The sequence below is a fragment of the Vanacampus margaritifer genome, chromosome 9, assembly GCF_051991255.1.
Source record: "Vanacampus margaritifer isolate UIUO_Vmar chromosome 9, RoL_Vmar_1.0, whole genome shotgun sequence".
In the NCBI taxonomy this organism is placed as follows: Eukaryota; Metazoa; Chordata; class Actinopteri; order Syngnathiformes; family Syngnathidae; genus Vanacampus; species Vanacampus margaritifer.
The window spans coordinates 15,458,839-15,478,362 of NC_135440.1; the positions used below are offsets into that span (position 1 = coordinate 15,458,839).

The 19,524-nt window shown below is 39.6% G+C and overlaps 2 protein-coding genes across 3 annotated transcripts in view; one reads left to right on the top strand and one right to left on the bottom strand.

The window, feature by feature from the left end:
* On the top strand, nucleotides 1-3,809 carry LOC144057618 (uncharacterized). The gene is made up of 3 exons (XM_077575414.1): nucleotides 1-179; nucleotides 261-453; nucleotides 719-3,809. The coding sequence occupies exons 1-3, from the start codon at nucleotides 153-155 to the stop codon at nucleotides 1,960-1,962; spliced, it is 1,464 nt and encodes a 487-aa protein (XP_077431540.1). The 5' UTR covers nucleotides 1-152; the 3' UTR covers nucleotides 1,963-3,809.
* The window catches only part of LOC144057616 (discoidin, CUB and LCCL domain-containing protein 1), an 18,263-nt gene continuing 2,424 nt past the window's right edge, over nucleotides 3,686-19,524 (bottom strand). Inside the window, exons 2-15 of one of the 2 annotated variants that reach the window (XM_077575407.1) lie at nucleotides 16,436-16,657; nucleotides 14,449-14,586; nucleotides 13,765-13,816; nucleotides 13,111-13,183; nucleotides 12,300-12,433; nucleotides 12,170-12,207; nucleotides 11,837-12,028; nucleotides 9,203-9,315; nucleotides 8,596-8,767; nucleotides 8,439-8,525; nucleotides 8,251-8,344; nucleotides 6,610-6,647; nucleotides 6,425-6,532; nucleotides 3,686-4,671 (exon numbers count right to left, since the gene is read on the bottom strand). In XM_077575407.1, coding sequence (XP_077431533.1) covers nucleotides 4,313-4,671; nucleotides 6,425-6,532; nucleotides 6,610-6,647; nucleotides 8,251-8,344; nucleotides 8,439-8,525; nucleotides 8,596-8,767; nucleotides 9,203-9,315; nucleotides 11,837-12,028; nucleotides 12,170-12,207; nucleotides 12,300-12,433; nucleotides 13,111-13,183; nucleotides 13,765-13,816; nucleotides 14,449-14,586; nucleotides 16,436-16,657 — 1,820 coding nt within the window. In that variant the 3' untranslated portion in view covers nucleotides 3,686-4,312. Of the gene's footprint in view, nucleotides 4,672-6,424; nucleotides 6,536-6,609; nucleotides 6,648-8,250; nucleotides 8,345-8,438; nucleotides 8,526-8,595; nucleotides 8,768-9,202; nucleotides 9,316-11,836; nucleotides 12,029-12,169; nucleotides 12,208-12,299; nucleotides 12,434-13,110; nucleotides 13,184-13,764; nucleotides 13,817-14,448; nucleotides 14,587-16,435; nucleotides 16,658-19,524 lie in introns of both variants that reach the window. The other variant, XM_077575406.1, reaches the window with a different exon arrangement.

Here is a 19,524-nt window from a genome sequence, read left to right on the forward strand (position 1 = left end):
GCCCGGAAGTCCTGCTAGCCAGCGATATTGCTCATACGAATACCATAACAAAAATAATTTTCTGTGTATTCAATTCGTCGCGTTTCTTGTACGGTAACGGTTGCCTAAAAGTAAAGTAGACGATTAGAATTCAGTCGTGTTTGTGTAAACGGATGGACAAAGACAAAGGCAGCGACAATGTAAGTCCCCCACCACCAGCACCAAAACAAGCAGCCTTGCTAGCTCTTGTCACTCATTTCACTCCGTGTTACACCATCCAGCCAGACCACAGCAACTGGATGGAGATGCACCAATTCATCGGCGACCTCCTAATGTCGTCGGGGAGCTCCGCGAAGGAGCAGCACGACGTTTTGAACGTGTGGAGCATGTTAGGAGGAGGGGATCTGCTCCAACAAGCCCGACCGATGCACGACAAGATCGATGCGGCGCTGAAGAAAAGCAAGGCCAGTGACGGTAAAGTGCTATTCTCTCATGATTTATTTTCTCCATCAGTAATATGCTCATAAACGTTTCAATAATATTGTAAGGTAAACACCGACTACGTCCGAGGCACGGGCTGCGTCGTTGTTACGTGGCACGGTTGATAGCCATTCAGGAAACGAGTTGATACTGCGGAAGACCAATAAAAAAATGGCGACATTTGACAGAAAATCGAGTGTTTGACTTGAACAAAACAAAAATCCCAAATAAATAAATATGTGCTTGTCATGTGTGCTAGATATGCGCCATGTCTGCACCTGCCCCGGCTGCCCTTTCTCCTCTCCCAGACAAGCCTCGTCCTCACTTCAACACTCGGAGGCTTCAAAAGAGCGCAGCCCTTCCTCCACAAGCACCAGCCCTCCTCTTCCACTGAGCCCACCCGACAGCTGCCCTGAACCAAGCGGCTCATCCGAGAGCAGGCCCGACCCGGAAACTCCCCCATCCCGACTGTCCTCCTTGAACCCGCTCTCCTCCATGTTCCCTTGCTCCGCGTTCTGCCACACGCACCACCACTTCCACCACCACCACTGCCCCATCAGCACATGCCTGCCATGCCCGCAACCTCCCTTCCCCTGCCTGGCGTCTTTGCAGTCCCGCCTGCAGCAGCGCGTGCCCGAGGAGCGCGGCCGCCCGCCGACGGCCCCCTCGTCGCACCCCTGCATGCACTGCCCTGCGTCCTTCTCCAAACCCTCGCAGCTGCTGCAGCATCAGCGCACCGAACACGGCCAAAAGCCGTCCGGCTTCTTGTGCACGCAGTGCGGTCGGACCTTCAACTCGCACAGCAACCTGCGCATCCACCTCCACGTGCACACGGGCGCCCGGCCGTACACCTGCGGCGAATGCGGCAAGGGGTTCAGCCAGTCGGGCGCTCTCAAGATCCACAGGCGGATCCACACGGGCGAGAGGCCGTACTCCTGCGGCTTCTGCGGGAGGGGCTTCCCCCACCTGGCGGGGCTCCGAGCCCATCAGAGGATCCACACGGGGGAGAAGCCTTACCGCTGCGGCCAGTGCGGGAAGTGCTTCACCCAATCTGGCGCCCTCAAGATTCACATCCGAATCCACACCGGCGAGCGGCCGTTCGTTTGTAACATCTGCGGAAAAGCCTTCTCCAACCGCTCCGGCATCCGCTTCCACAACCAAACGGTCCACGGTTTAACCCCGGAGCAATCGGGGCTCACGGGGGTGCAGCTTGGGCGTCCTCGCACTTATCCGCCCGCTAATCCAAACGCGCCTCACGGCCCCGACGCTCCATCGCAGAGCGGGAGTCAATCTGGATTTGCGCCGCTTGGTGGGAACGCCGGCAAGTGTCCGGCAGAGGGAGAGAGCACGAGGCTGGCTTACGAATGCGAGGACTGCGGTCTGCGTTTTAAAGACGCGCCTTCACGGAACACACACCAGACTGTGGCGCACTACTCTGCGGAGGAGCGGGATCCTAAAGATGGAAGCACAAATGAGGGCGTCACCCCTGACAGTGGAGAGTAAGTCTTGTATTAAAGGTACAAAACCAAATAGTTGCCAAAAGACATTTGTTAGGAAACACAAATTATTGCTTGACATTCCATCATAGAATATAGGTGAACCTCCAAAAAGTGGGGTTCGACTTAAAACATGCTGGCAGGGTGCCGTTTGCCTCAAAAACCAAACGAAACAAGGAGTTCAAACAACATCTTGTAATGCTTCTAAAGCACTTGCAGCAAAATAATTTTCTATATGCTTTCACTTGTGCACAGCAACTGCATTGCACAATGTATATTTAAAAACAAACTCAATTTAAACTCATAGGCTAAGGAAATTGTTTAGTACAAGGCAATAATTGTCAAAGCGTGTGTGGTACTTGAGCTCCCTCTAGTGGTCCTCAAAAGAATCATTCATCCATTGTTTTTGTAGGAATTCTTCTTAAACATGAAGTAGACACTTTATTTACCACATAAAATGATTTTTAGGGGATAACAGCACTTAATTATAACACATGAAATGCTGTTCGATTACAATGTTGAGTAATACGATGAATTAAATAAAATCAAACAAACGTGTTTTACCCAGCAGATGCTATCTTATATAGCATATTAGCTGGAGGACCAGAGATAGTACTTGGGCTCCCTCTAGTGGTCCTCAAAAGAATCATCCATCCATTGTTTTTGTAGGAATTCTTCTTAAACACGAAGTAGACACTTTATTTACCACATAAAATGATTTTTAGGGGATAACAGCACTTAATTATGACACGTGAAATGCTGTTTGACTACAATATTGAGTAATACGATGAATTAAATAACAAAATCACACAAACGTGTTTTACCCAGCAGATGCTAGCTTATATAGCATATTAGCTGGAGGACCAGACATAATCGCCAAACAATTGACACATTTGTATATTTCACAACTAACTCAGAGGCGTAACCATGGCACATCAGTGATTTAATTACCTAAAAAGTAAAGAAATAATAATAATTTGCTTTACAAATATTGTCTTTCTCATCTATCTGTGGCGTATATAGAGCAATTAATGCAATTTTGTGCCTTAAATTTGTCTTATGTAAAATACTATATGTGCCTTTGCTCACTAAATATGGAGAAACGCCTTAAATAAATCGTGCATGCCAATAAATTGACCACAAATAACCCAGTATGTGTTCTCATCACACATACTCATCTGTTAGAAAATGATTTGAAGTTGAGTGTTCTGTCTTTTTTCTCCCCTTGCACCTGCTTGATATTTAATGATGTAAAAAATGTTGATTCAAACATTGTCTGTTTTATGGTGACTTTGGAGGTTCTGCCTTGCAGGGTTATGACCCCCCCCCCCCCCAAATATTAATATGGGATGAGCTCCAGTCTCATTGTTGCTCAGTATCAGCAAGGATACAGTGCGTTCACGTGACATTATTAGTTACACCAGCACAATCTACTGACATCAATACTGTTTCTGTATTCATTTGACAACGTGTTTAATTGTTAATTGTGGTTGTAGAACGGCACTGCATCGTGTTTAAAGTGGTGTCAAACCTGTTATGTATCTAAATTTGTTGTGACCAGTGATGGATTTAGTGATCAGTTGTGTTCACATGTAAAAAAAATTATATTGTGCCTTACAAGTCTCTTTTATTATTCCCCAAATGACTCTACAATGACTCGTCAATTAAGACATTTTTTGTGCAACTAGTAGTTGCAAAAATAAAGAAAAAAAGAGGAAAACGGCTGTAAATTAACAAAATAAGCACAATTTATTTGTAATTGTTAGTGTGAATCATTTATATATATTTATCTCCAGTGTTTGTGTGTGATCCATGTTTGTGCGCTTGTTAAAAAAAAAGGGGCGGGGGGATGTTATACAATTTTTTTTCTCAGCACAAATACATTGAAAAATCTTAACATGTCCATTGTGCCTTTGTGTATTTTTTTTTATTATAAGCATAACAAAAAGCATGTTGCACTTGGTGTATAAGCAACTGTCCAGTCTACCTGTTCAATGTTTAGAGCTCACTAGAGCCACCTAGTGGTACCATATGGCACATGACCACCACGTCAGTCTGAGTGCATCACAGTTGGAAGAAAAGGTGACTGTAAATACTAATGCATTCACTTACGTGATTTGTTTTTGCTGTAAAACAGTTTTCTCAAAGTGCAGCTTGTGACCAAAACATTCTTTCATCAATTACAAAAAAGTCACATTCTCTTTGTGTAACGTTTACATTTTGTTCTCCTTTCAGACACAATAGTGCGCTCGGCTCCCATAATCACTGTGTGATCAACTTTGGGTTCTTATGTCACTGGAGATTCCGCTGTGTCAGCTTCGGACAGCGCATTCCATCCAAGTTCTTGCGAGTTGCTCTCACAAAAGTTCCTCGTACCGCTGCAATAAAGAGTAACACGACTTTGGCTCGGCGTAGACGACGTTGGCGGGTCGTGGCGCGTTGGCGTGGAGGGAGGGAGTGCAGTAGCCGTTGTGAAGCATCCTGTGGGAGGGGCAGTCGTAGCTACCCGGGGCGCCGGGCGATGCCGACATGGGTGCGCACTCCTGCTCGCCGAACGGGGTGGCGTATTCGGGCTCTGGCGGAAGCGGCTCCGCGTACTCAGGAAGGTTGCCGGGGGAGTCGTAGTGGCTGAACGTGAAGGGGACTGTGTAGCCCTCGTCAGAGGGGGGCCGGAATGTAGAGCCCACCTTCTGTCCAATTGCGGGCTGGGCGTAGTCTACAAAAACAAACATATGGTCAAAATAGATTGTATTCCATATTGCCTCTACATTAGTTTGTCACTGAAATGTTTGCATTAACTAAGGAGCCTATTTGGCTGCTAACCAAAACAGTAGCACCTAAAAAGGCATGTAAATAGTGTCCCAGATCAGTGATTCTTAACCGCCAGCCAGTTTGTGGCTAGCTTGTCTTAGCTTCCTGCCACTAGCTGATGATTAGGCATCAGACTGTTATTTACTTGTACATAGAAGTACTCAGGTGTATTAGGGCCACGTATATATACGGCATACTTTTTTTTAGAGGATGGGGGCAATATTCAGAGAAAAAAACAAATAAATAAATAAAATAAATACACGTAGCGTAGCTATAATCTAATGTGAGGATTCGTTGGTGGTTAATGGAACACTATTTATAAAATGAAAAGGCAGGATGGAAACTGATTTATTCTTAATTTAAACTTCATACTAGAGCGACACCACTTCCTGATCCCCTATCAGCTGACTAAGACTAACCAATCAGAAGCTAGCATACTTTAGGTAAATGCAAGTGAATGATCAACAATCAACTTAACTACTAGTATTTAAAAAAAAAAAAAAGTATGAATGTGGAAATAATAATTCTGGAAACATAAATGTACAAGTAAATATACATTTGAACAAATTAACTTAAATGCTTGATCCTCAAGGTGTGGACCTTCACCAAGTGAGGCGTCTTTGAACGCTGGCTGTACCCAACGCTTCAAAGTGCAAATGCTTATGGTTAATCTCTGCTAAAGCAATTATATCTCAATTATATATCTTATATATATTATATATCTTCAATTATCTCCTTATCTGAAAACATGACCAAAAAGTATTGGCACTAACATCAGAGTTGTACGCTATGTGTATTTCTCGTAAATTTCGGATTTAAAATCTGTCACTTTTTAAAGTTGCAAATTTGCCACTTTATAAGCTTTTTTTCTCTCAAAATATTGCCCTCACAGTCTAAAAAAAAAATATATATATATATATATATATATATATATATATATATATATTTGTACTAGCCATAATACGCCGTCGTACCCGTTTTTAGCTGTTGGTTAGACATTTGCAACGCTAATTTTCCACAAAAGGAGGAACCAATTTTCTTTGAATGGAAAATATGGATGGTGCTAAGTAGGGGTGGGGGAAAGATGATTCAAGAATTTGCCATGAAAAAAGCTGGCTGTGTTTTGACTGGTACCACCCGCCATTTTGTACATTAGCACCACCTAGAGGACGGTGGCGGAACAGCCTCACTTGATAAACTGGCTCGACCAGGTCGTCATGTGCACTCTCTCACTGTCATATGTAGGAAACCAGCCAAACATTGATCTTCATTAGCTGACCCCCCCCCCCCACACTCACTTGTTATTCTGCCTAGCTTGTGTCATGGGGGCCCCAGACCCCCACAACAGCCTCAATCCCAGAACCCTTTTAATTAGACAGGCTGTGCCGGACGCTGCTTTGTCTTAGCGTCGCCCCTCCGTCCTGTTTATCAGCCGCAATGAAGGGGGCCCCTCTGAGAGGAGGGGCTGAGCGGCCATTATCGAGCGCCAATTCAAGGGTCCCTTTCAGAGAGGCTCCGCGGGCCATGAAAGGAATGTTTATACAGTGACTGGGTGACGGGCTAAAGAATGGACGGCCCACGGAGGGAGCTCAGAAGCTCAGAAGCCCAGCGACCGATTACAGCGGGAAAAATGAAGGCTCGTCAGAGATGATGCTGACCATTGAGCGGGGGGCTGGGTAGGTCGTCGTGGATATTTCGCTCCAGAGGGTACGAGATGAGCTCCGATGGAGGGCACGGGAGAGTCTTCACTTGGAAACTCTGGCAACCTGCTGAACACACAGCCATTGTTACTCTTTAACCTCAATAAACGACATTGGCAGGTTGAGGGAAGCGGCACACTTACTTGTTGGCACCGAGTACTTCATTTGGGAAGCTTTTTTCCTGCATGGAACAGAACAAAAAAACATTACAGACATTTACTGCTAATACTGCTTGATTTGCGGGGGGGGGGGGGGGGGATATATATATATTATCAGTGTCTTTACATAATTATGGAAAAGCAGCATTTAGCCACCTTTACAAAAACTGCCCATCAAACACCTTATCAAAAATACAGAAATAGCTTTTATTTAATTATATTGGTAAATAAAATAATCTCAATATACACAATATGAAGCTGGAGAACAGCCATGCAAAATAACGACCTAATCACTAGTGTCATGGGCATTTCTAGCCATTTTTTGGGGGGGGAGCACTAAATAATAAACTGAATTCCAGCCCCCCTAAAATTTCATAGATTTTTTTAAATGTATGTCCTTTTAAATAAGATGGAGAAGTGTACAGGGAATCCTCGAGTTACGACGCACTCGACCCACGACGTTTTGGCTTCACCACATCCGCGCCTTGTCTGCCATTTTGTCCCTCATCCGCCATTTGGCCCCCAGTGTTTCTGCTTAGCTAGTGCAAGCACTTGTCTGTGTTTGTGCACCGGGAGTATTTTTGGCTTTTTCGCCCTCTTTTTTTTTTTTTTTTTAGTACAGCATCTTTTTTTTTTTTTTTGTAATATTTTGTAGGTAGATTTAAGTCAATTTCGACTTTAACGGTGAATTCCGACTCACGCAGAAATTCGGGTTACATCGTCAGCGCAGGAACGGAACTCGTTCGTAACTTGAGGACTCCCTGTATTAACTCTGTTTTGTTAAAGTGGAAGTCAACCTTAAACATTTCTTGACAATAATATGTTATATGTGACGTCACTAGTCAAAACGGGACATTCTGATTAATATTACATTTGTGGATTATGTGGTATGCAGCAAAATCCAGCTGTTTTTTTTATCCATCTCAGGGGGCGGCCATTTTGCCAACCGTGATGTCATCTTCAGTCAACAGCAAGTGACAAAATGGCAGTCTCGTGAGATTGATAAAAACAGCTGGATTTTGCTGCTTAACTCATATTCCACTAACACAATGTTAACTAGAATACCATATTTAGACTAGTGAGACTGCATAGAGCATATTATTGTCAAAAAATGTTTTGGGGTTGACTTCCCCTTTAACTCATTCACTGCCATTGACAGCTATAGACGTCAAAAATTCATTTGAACAATTTCTATTAGTTTAACCCCCCCCCCCTTTTTGTTAACAAGAGTATGAAAAACAAGATTTTTTTTTTGTACATTTAGAACAGATATAAAATTTGTGATTAATTGTGAGTTAACTAGTGAAGTCATGCGATGAATTCCGATTACAAATTTTAATCGCCTGATGTTCCTAATTTTTAATAATCTCTCTTTAAAAAAATAAAATAAAAATGTGATCATCTTTACTTTTTTTTTTTTGATCAAAATTTTTATATCTGTTCTAATACAATAAAAAAAAATCTAGGTTTTCATACTCTTGTTAACAAAAGTGGGAAAAAAATGTTAAACTAAAAGAAATAGTTAAAGGAATTTTTGACGTCTATAACCGACAATGGCAGTGAATTAGTTCAAATGTAATATTGTGTAAAAAAAAAAAAAATCCTGGTGTATTAAAAGAAAACAACCTTCTCTTCCACCAGACTCCAGCCAACAAACATCCGAAGCACATGATTAGTCCGAGGCCCACTCCAACTGCGATGATGACTGGTTGACCCGATCCTACGCAGCCATAAAAGTAAGTCATTTGAATTCAGCCCTTGACTAAGCTTCCAAATGTGCCAATGGACAAACAAGTAACCGTATATGCACTCACTCTGCCTGGACTCCACTAAAACGGGACCGTCTGTGGGAAAGGGGATTGTGTTTGGAATGGCTGCGTCACCTTTGCTGGACGTAGATTCTGTTTGGCGAAACGACAGTTAAAAACATTCTGAAAAGCTAGAAAAAGATCAAAGATAGACGATACATACCGTCGGGTGAGCGAGACCTCGGCGTGACCTTGACAGGGCAGCCCAGGATTTGGAATTGAGCCGAAGCTCGGCCATGAAAGCTCCGAGGCCGCACGCGGACGAAGCGAGCTACGGCGGGAGGAAACAGGCTGTTGAGCACCCTCGGGTGACTGTCGGCAAACGCCTCAAACACCTTGTAACAGATTAAGAGATGCTTTTTTTTATTCATCCTGTGAGGAAAATAAGAGCTACAAAAATAACTCTTTGACTGCCAGACGTTTTCAGAAAAGGGATGCTGTGGGTGCCAGCCGATTTAAGCATTTTGACTGATCTTTCAAGGTCCACAGAAAATTATGTGTTTGGACTATGGAAACACACATACTACCAAATGAAAGATTGGACTCTCATCTTTCATCAGAAATAAAAGTTTGTTTCTACCTTATTCCGTCTTTCAGTAATCAACAATAGAAAATGGTTAGTTTTACTTCTGTTTTGAAACAAACGTCTTAACGTCTTTGGCACTCCTCCATAGGATTTTACTAAACGTTATTTAACGTTTTTGGCAGTCAAAGAGTTAAGTGGTAACTTCTCCAAAAAACACATCAGCAAATATTTAATCAAACCCAACCTTTTCTTCTTTGTTGACAGCATCTTTGTAAACTTTCCAGTTCTTCCTGTCTCTGCTAAAAAGTAGCGTGTAGGATTTGATGTGGTTCTCGCTCGATGCGGTTGTGATCACTCCTGAGAGAAGAAGTGGAATAATCTTGAGGAACACTTTTACATTTATTATAGTGGTTTATGAGCTACACTAAATTAAAAGTAAAAATGTTCTCAATAGTCCTCAGTTTACGTCGTACGCGCAACTACGTCGTACAGACTTTACGGCGCCTGTGCCTAGTAGTCGCGAACGAACCGGATCTTTGACGTGAACGACGGGAGCCGGCTCCTGACTGGGAGCCGTTTTTTTTCTCTCTCTCTAAAGCTGCATTTGATTGGTGAGTATGACGTTGGCGTGTGTGACGTCTCTGTGCGTCTGACGTCTCTGTGTCTGCTGCTCAGCGCTGAGCAGCAGAGGGGGGAGGGGCACACGACAGCACGCTGCAAGCAGTCACACACACTCGAACGCGAACGGGAGGGAGGAGACGAGAGAGAGGAGGAGAGCGCGTGTATAAACGGAAAGGTAAAAAAAAAAAACAGTTCAAAAATGAGTGACAAGAGAAAACGCAGCAATATATGGACACATTTCAATACAACAACTGACAAAACTAAGGCAGAGTGTAAAGTCAGCAAGACTAAAATTTCATATCGGGGAGGCTCTACAAACAATTTACACCGGCACAGGAGAACTACTCATCCTTTAGTTCAATTGGAGGAAAAAAGGCAAATAAATGAACCTGACAATGAAGGTGCTACTGCAACTGTTGCTGCTGCGGCTGCAGTGTCTTCAGCATCATCCAGTGCACCACCACAACAACGGAAAATTACAACCCACAGCTCTCTGGGTCAATTTTCGCAAAAGTCAACGACTCCAGCAAGACAGAAGGCAATTGATGAAGAACTGGCTAAAATGATTGTGATGTGATTTCCAACCATTTTCAGTTGTGGAGGACAAAGGATTCAGAAGGTTTATTCATTCACTCAATCCAATGTATGCACTTCCAAGTAGGAAAACACTCTCCCAAAAAATCATCCCGGGCCTGTATGGCAAAGAACGTGCTTCACTGCAAGAGAGGGTTAAAAAAGCCACAGCAGTTTGTCTAACAACGGACAGCTGGACTTCCAGAACCACCACATCCTACTTTTCAGTTACATGTCCCTTTGTTGAAAGTTTCAAAATGGTGTCCTGTCTTCTGGATTGTTTTGAGTTCAGTGAGAGACACACTTCTGACAACTTGGCTGAAGAACACTGTTTTCTGGATGCTGATTTTTTATTTTATTTTTATTTTACACATTTTAATTTAGATTTTGCTGTGCGATTCTGTTTGTCTGTTGTTTCACTTGAAAATTGTTATTGTTAAACCTTATTTCAGTTCATTTGTAAATAGTTAAATGTTAATCTAATTTGTTTGCACTTTCTATTTGAGTTTATAGTCGAGTTTTTATTTACAACAAACATTTGATATAGTGCAATTTTTTCACATTAGTAATTCATATTGCGCATAGTTTTAAATTGTTGTTGGTAATATATTTATTTAAGCGACAAAAAATCCAAAGAGCCATTTGGGAGCCGAAAGAGCTGGCTCTTTTTAGTGAGCCGAACCAAAAGAGCCGGTTCCCTAATAAGAGCTGGAATTCCCATCACTAGTGCCTCGTCCGTAGCGCCTCCTTTTTCGTTAATTTCCCACGGTAATCACGCCATTTTAAAGTTATTTCAGGCAACGGACGTCCAACAGGCGCGTCACAATATCCGTGTTTATAGCGCCGCTCTGCTGTCCGTTGGCAATGAATGTCCGTGCGGAAACACGAAATATTGGTTCCGGCTTTTCCGGTCGCGCATATATATATATATATATATATATATATATATATATATGTATATATATGTATATATGTGTATATATATATATATGTGTATATATATATATATGTATATATATATGTGTATATATATATATATGTATATATATTTATGTATATATATTTATGTATATATATTTATGTATATATATATATGTATATATGTATATATATATATATATATATATGTATATATATATATATATGTATATATATATATATATATATGTATATATATATATATATGTATATATATATATATATGTATATATATATATATATATGTATATATATATATATATATGTATATATATATGTATATATATATATATGTATATATATATGTATATATATATATATATATGTGTATGTATATATATATATATATATATATATATATATGTATATATATATATGTATATATATTTATGTATATATATATATGTGTATATATATTTATGTATATATATTTATGTGTATATATATATATATGTGTGTATATATATATATGTGTGTATATATATATGTGTGTATATATATATATATATGTGTGTATATATATATGTGTGTGTGTATATATATATATATATATATATATTACTGTACAAAGTATTTTGATGTAAATATCAACTTTAATTGGGAAATCCGACATAAGTCGAAATTCGGGTTACATTGCCAGCGTAGGAACGAAACTCCGCCCTAACTATAGGACTCCCTGTACTCCCAAAATCAGCTTCTGCCCTACCTGTGATGGAGCTTTTATCAGTGAGTCCAAGCTCCACCCACGGCGATGGATCGTTCCAACCTGCGGTCCAGACGAGCCCCTCATGACCAGAATGTACCGTTCTGGTGGACCAGGAAAATTTGTGCGCTTGGCTTTCACGGTCCTCGAAAGACGAGGCGTTTAAACCATACACTGCCAGGATGTTGTTACATTCTGTTGAGCAATCAGAGGAAAGGATGGACTGCTGGAAGTAGTTCATTACGGGGGTGCTGAAATGTTTTGTAAACAGCCAGGAAATAATATTTATAAACAGTAACATACTTCAGAATGAGAACATGTGACTCGAGGCTGTACCTTGAGTGAACACCAGCTTCTTTTCAGATAATGAACCGCTGTACAGAGAAAAGGCAACATAAAAAAATTGACGTTGGCAGTGATGAATATTGTGATTAAAATAATTTTTTTTTTAGAGCAGCTTACGAACGTTTTAGAAAGGATCCCGTTGGAGAAGGTGGACTCGTAGAGTGTGAGGCTCCTCCCACGACTCACGCTCACGAGCCCTCCCAGACTGTCGGACGCCGCTCCGGCGTGCACGGCAGATTTACACAGCACCGACGTCTGTGGCAGAGGCGAATAACAAACCACTTTTACGCGCAGATCTAGCAAAATCACGAGCGCTGTCAAATGATTACTTTTTAAAAATCAGATGAATCACATACTCAAATTTTGATTAATCACTTAATTGAAAATTTTCAATTATTTCAACATGTCATGTTATGAGGACGTTTTCAACATTTTTTGATCCACTGCACACACTCACCCTCCTCTTTTTCTAATCAGTTAATTACTTGCATAATTTAAAATGAAAAAAAAAATAGTCCAATATTTTGACATGAAAAAATACTCAATGTCGTAATGCAAACATTTATTAAATGCTTTACTTAATGCATGTAGTTATGTTTATTGCTCAAACACAACCTGTGCTACCTTTAACGTAACCGTCCACTGTCACGCTAAGAGCGTAGTGGTTCGTTTTGGTACTGCACACAATTCCATCGTAAAAGGATACCAGACATGAGGTGTCACTAAGCTATGCTAACGTTATGCTAACATTGGTAAGCAGTAAAAGAGGACCCCCTGGACTGTCATCAGCCCTGCATCTCGTACGTTTATATTTTTTGTATTGGAAATGCTAAACTGGTCAGAATTGATGTAATTGATACTACGGTGAGCTGACCTGAGCTGCTTAGCAATTACCAACTCTATGACTTGACTTTCAAATGACGTGTACTTACATCTCGGTAGCCTTGATCGGGACCTCCCCAAATGTCTCCCGTCACATTTTTACACCCGGCAGGACAGTAAACACTGAAAAGCAGAAGACAACTCTTGGTACTCTACTTCTTTAACTCATCCACTCGCAGCCATTTTCACTGAACCCCCTTCGCTCCCGGCTGTTTTACTGGATTTTGACAGAGTTTGCAAGGCCCACATAATATTGTGTTCTATAAAACATGGAACCTACCAAAAGAAAGATTAGAGTCTCTTCTTTCATCAGGAAAAAAAATGTCTATCTGTTTCCATTTTGCAGCAATTAGCATTAGAATACAGTATAGCTAATTTTCATCATTATTCACAAAACTTGACAACACTGGGGAAAAGAGCTTTTTGCAACATGGCCCTGGTTGATCTCTTATACTCTGCTGCCACCTGCTGGCCATTTTTTGTAATAACTACCATTCCTTTAAGCGACCTCTTCATGTCAGAAGCTGTATCAAAGCCTTCTGTATGATCTAACATTAAAAAAATAAATAAATAAAAAAAATATTTAAAAAAACGTATAAATACGTTTTTGGGAGTGAAGGACAATGTATTAATACATAATGTATTTAAACGTTTTCGGGTTTGAATGAGTTAACAATGATGAGGAACATGCAGTATTGACCAACCTCAAACGTGGCGAGCTAAAATGCGAGCCTCGTTTTAAACAAGAGATGATATCTGCAACAACAAGGTAGAAAAAAAACAAGACAATTTGAGCAAGAGTGGAATTTAAAGGAAGACGCAAGTATGCATTCAAGGGCTTACATAATAACCCCCCCACCCCCTTCCCTCCCTTTAGTCCACAGACATGAGATAGCCCAGTGTGTTGCTATATTAGGGGATGAGCGGCCATCAGTGTCGAGATGAGCAAAGCCTTTTGTTGCGCTGACTGACGAGCACGGCGACTGGCTCTCGTGTGATCTCAGCTGAACAGACGGCGGTTTGTGCGTCCAGACATGGCCGGATTTCACAAACAAGCTACGGGAAGCTGCGATACACGCAGCGCAGCCCGGATGACCTCATCCGGGGAGACTAAGTATAAGACTCTTGTTCAGACCTGTCACGTGATGCAGGGAAAAAAACAAAGTCCTTATATTTTTTTGGTCTAACCACACAAGATGTCCCTTATCCAACATACGTCATGTAGACGTTGTCACATGGACATTGATGGTCCTAAGAGGAGAATCAGTCGTCACTGAACAACACAGCATTCGAGTCTTGCCAGGAAAAATGGCTACTGTGATCAAATAAAGTATACTGTAAAAACAATTTTTGATTCCGCTCAGAGCGACAGGTGTGACGGCACATACCTGGATAAAGGTCTGTGGCGTAAGACAGTAAAAATCCCCGTCCAGACCGATGTGACCCCGACTTGAAGGTTATTGTCACTTCATTGCTAGCGAGTGTCATATTCTTTTGCCATGCATTCCGTCTCCCGCACACTGGACCTGTATGAGAAAGATATTTCAGTTATGCATACGTTGACTAATATACTTTCAAAATATATGATTATGATGAATAATCTAGACAGTTTCATACACCACAGTAAATTTTATATTCTTTTCCTCTTTGCCATCGTGGAAATCAGAAAAGGCCACTCTGAGCTGAATTCTGGAAAGATTATGGTTTGAACTCCAACTTTTGACTTTTTGGTTGATCTCCAAATTGTACATAAACTTTTGGAATGTTCCACACACTGCATTTGTAGGTAAAACTTATTTTCTTTTTTTTTAGGTCTGGCCCAAAAATAAAATCTTTTTTTTTGTGTGTCATTCAGGATTAATACGATTTTAATCTAATAAACCCAACAAATATTTATTTAAATGATTCATTTATTTAAAAATAATGTGTACTGTACTGATTCTAAATCGGTTTTAACATAAATTTAACATTCATAGTTTGTGCTTAAATGCCACAGTTAACTCATTTGCTCCCAAAAACGTATAAATATGTTCTATTTTTTAATGTTTTAAGCATCCCAAAAGCGTATTTATATGTTTTTTATGTTATTTTTTTATGCTGGAACATATTGAAGACTTTGATGCAGCCTCTGAACTGAAGAGAATGTTTAAAGCAATGGTAGTTATTACAAAATAGGGCCAGCAGGTGGCAGCAGTGTATAAGAGATCAACCAGTACCATGTTGCAAAAAAAAAGCTATTTTTCCCCACTGTTTTAAACCAATTTGTGAATAATGATGAAATTAGCTATATTCTAATGCTAATTACTGCAAAACGGAAACAGATAAAAATATATGCTTTTTTTTTCCTGATGAAAGAAGAGACTAATGTTTATTTTGGTAGGTTCCATGTTTGTACAGCATAGAACATACAGAACAGAATATTCTGTGGGCCTTGCAAAATCAGTCAAAATCCAGTAAAAGAGCCGGAGTGAAGGGGGTTGCTTCAGTGAAAATGGCTGGGAGTGAATGAGTTAAGTAGTTGGTAGCTATTGTAAATAGAGATAGATTGATATGGGGTTTTTTTCAGGGCCGATACCAATACCGATTATTAGTAGTCAAGGACGGCAATAATCGATATTTGAAACCGATATTCATTTAGAGTAAATGGGAAAATATTGGCTTAAAAAATACAAACTCTAGCGTTTTTTCAAATTTTTATTTTTAAGCATATGTTTATTGAACGTTTAAGATTCCTAAAATATTGGGAGTTTAAAAAAAAATCTTCAGGAATCTTCCAGGGGCTAGCATGTCTTCAAAAGTAAATAGCTCCCTATTGTTTGCTACAGTAAATAAAGTTGTTTAAATTATTATTATTATTTTTTTTTTACTTATTTAGTTTGAATTTCAAACAAAGACAGAAGGAGCCAGGGTCAGAAGCATCAATGAACATTTAAATAATTAGTTCTCTGATTGACACCCACCCCACCCTGAACACTTTTTTAAATGGATCGGCCGTATGATTTTTTGCAGAGCAAGGTTATATTTGTTTGTGTTGTGTAGAATGAGGCGTCTGCAAATTAACTCGCTTCAAGCGTTGTGGAAGCCGTAACCCAGCAGAGAGAAAAAGAACATCACAGTCATGACTCAGGTACGACGGTATCCAGTAACAAACACAACTGGCAATGTAACAGTGCAATCCCTCTATCATCAATTTCTCAATCGTCCTTTTGGTTCAGTGCCCAAATGTGTTTGCCTTCAGGACACAACTTTGTGTCTCCGAGTTAGCTTGTTACAGCAATGTGTCAAAAGATTGGCATGCCCTGGGCGAATTGGCACGGGGAATGTCTCTAATAGCATGGGAAAGAAACATTTGGTGGAGGAAGAGAAAAATCGTACCTAGGATGGGATGCTCATTGTTGTCTGTGATGACGAGAGAGCCATTAGCGCAATCGGGACTACTTTCAATGTCAAAATCCCCAAAAAGAAGTTGCAGTGTGCGCCCTTGCGGGACGCGGAGCTTCCACTTGCACCAGCTGTTACTGGGATATGTGCCCGGGTAGTTCTGTGAGGCCAGGGTGCCGGACTCTGCGCCCAGTAGCGCGTGTCCACAACCATCACCTGAAACCATACAAATAAAGATGATCCAGCGAGTCGAAAACTAGAAGGAAACAAATCATAATTTGGGGGGCAAAATGTCGGTTTCCAAGCAAAACAAATATTGGGAGTTTTCAAAGATTTTTTTCAGGTAAAAAAACAGAATAGCAAAAATCCGTGTACAATTGACACCCATTCAAATGCATTGGAGGGGGGGGGGATCCCTTCCCTTCCCTCCCCCCCATCAATAAGAGTCCACTGTAAATTTAAACTCAAATTACTTATTAATCAGTAACGGCATTTCAATGGTAACTATTAATTTAAATTTCATTAGTATTTGGCAGCAATTTACAAATTATTTATTGAATTTAATCCAGTAAAATATCACACATTTGTGCTTATTAATTAGGGATGGGTTTAAAAAATCGAATGGTTGAGATTGAATCGATTTTCCTTTTTGAGCGTGATATCGATTCATAAATCCATGAATCAGTTATATCTTTTTTTCCCATAAATTAACAAAAAAATATAAATTTAAGGGCAGATTTATTTTTGTATCTTACTGTTTTTTTTTTTTTTTTGCTGTTCACATGAATTTCAAAGTATTTTCTTACATTTATGAAAGACCTGACTTATACTTATCAACCAGGGCCATGTTGCAAAAAAGCTCATTTACTCACAATTCTAAACAGATTTGCGAATAATAATGAAACTTAAGCTATATTCTAATGCTAATTGCTGCAAAACGGAAACATAGAAATATACTTTTTTTTCCTGATGAAAGAAGAGACCCTAATCTTTCTTTTGTTTTTATAGCAATAGAACACAATATTCTGTGGGCCTTGCAAAATCAGTCAAAATCCACTAAAATAGCCAGGAGCGAAGTGGGTTGCTTCAGTGAAAATGATTGGAGTGAATTAGTTAATTAAGATATAATTTAACCAGGTACTGTCTCCGCAGAATTTAATTAGGAATGTAATGATTGTGGAGTTTTTTTTTAATCATGTCCTTGATATTTAAGAAATTATGTTCCATAATTAATCAATATCAGATTGAACTGAAGTGAATCGAATCGGATCGAAATCAAATCAAACGGAACTTTTGTGAATGAAAATCAAATCGATTGAGGAAATTACAATCAATACCCAACCCTATTATTTATTAACTGCAATGATATTTGGATCTGACATAACATACAGTATATTCTTATAGAATAACTAAACAGATTGCATGATTTGTAAGCGTTCGCCTTCTAAGAAGCAGACCTTTTTGACACTTCTGCATTGCCACCACTTTCCGGTCTACAATGGAAGACTAATAAAGGCCTTCTCAGAACACACACAGTAAACCGCAGCCTGTTTATAACAGTCCATCTGTAAGGGAAGTGGTCACACAGACTATTGTGTATATATAAAAAGTCTACACACCCCTATTCAAAATGCCACAATTTTGTAACAAATGAGACCAAGAAAACCTTTTTTTTCTACACCATCATAACCTTTATAATTTCAAATGATTTCAAGATTGATGACATCATCTGACTTGTGAACTGACATCTGTTCCCGCGACAAACACAAGAACCAGACTGCAAACACTAATATTTAGATGATCTAACTCATCAGTGGGCCACAGGAAATAAATGAGCAATTCGCATAGTGATCACACACAGATACGTCGGTTTTGCGTGGGCGGAACAGCAGCAATATGTTAAGTAGTCAAGTGGTCCGGGAATGGTCAAAAGACTGGTCATCGTCTGAGCTTCATCCTTTTAGTCTTCATCTTCCATATAAGGGTATTTAAGATTTGTTGAGTTCAAACTGCAGGATAACCTTGTGTGCTCACCCTGTGTCCGCGCACACACACACACACACACCAGCCCCCAACTTCTACACTGTTTTTGCCCCTCTTCAAGCCCCCTAAGGATTTCCTGGAAAATGCCACAGCGACATACAGTAACCGTGGGCAACCCAGAATGGATTTGTCACTTTCCAGGGGAAGGGTTATTTTAGTGAGCAGTGCTTTGACTAAATCATCTTCCCCTTTCCCCGAAAACAAAAAAACAAAACATGAGCTCATTTGATCCTGATTTGACCTGTTTGGAAAATGTAGAAGAACGGTTGCAGAAAAGCGGATTCATTTGGGCATAACAAGACCCAAGCTCCAGATTTGCTGGCAGGCCCTCACAGGTCCGCACAAGCAGACGGGATGCTCATCTGTACGACACCGCATTACACTGCCTAGTGTGGCAATAAAATTTTATACAAATTTCAGGCAAACATTTTACAATAAAAAATAAACATATTTAAATGATAAAATGTTTAAATGTTTTTTATTATTATTATTATTAAAATAAAAATATTTAAACACTTTAAATAGTACAAATGTAAAATTAAAAAAATTTAATTTAGATTTTTAAACATTTTACACGCACAAATCATAATGTTATATAATAGTGACATAAAAAAGTTTTTTAAAAAAGTCTGTTTAACATAAAAAACACAAATCGTCACTGCTATGTGAAAAACACTTATGTCCATTTTTCCCCATTTTTTAAAAAAAAAAAAATTTTATTTTTACATTTTTACGTCTATTCAATTTCATCTCAAAAACATTTAAACAAAAATTTACAATGGAAGATAAACATTTAAATAATAAAATATTTAAATGCAAATATTATTATTAGTAGTAGTATTATTATTTAAATAAAATTATTTAAATAATATAAATGTAAAATAAAAATAATAACATTTTATTTTTTTACATTTTACACGCAACAATCCTAATGTTACATAACAGTGCCATAAAAAAAAAGTAACAAAATTTTTTTTAACAGTAAACCCACAAATCGTCGCTGCTATGTGAAAAACACTTGTGTCCATTTTTTCCTTTAA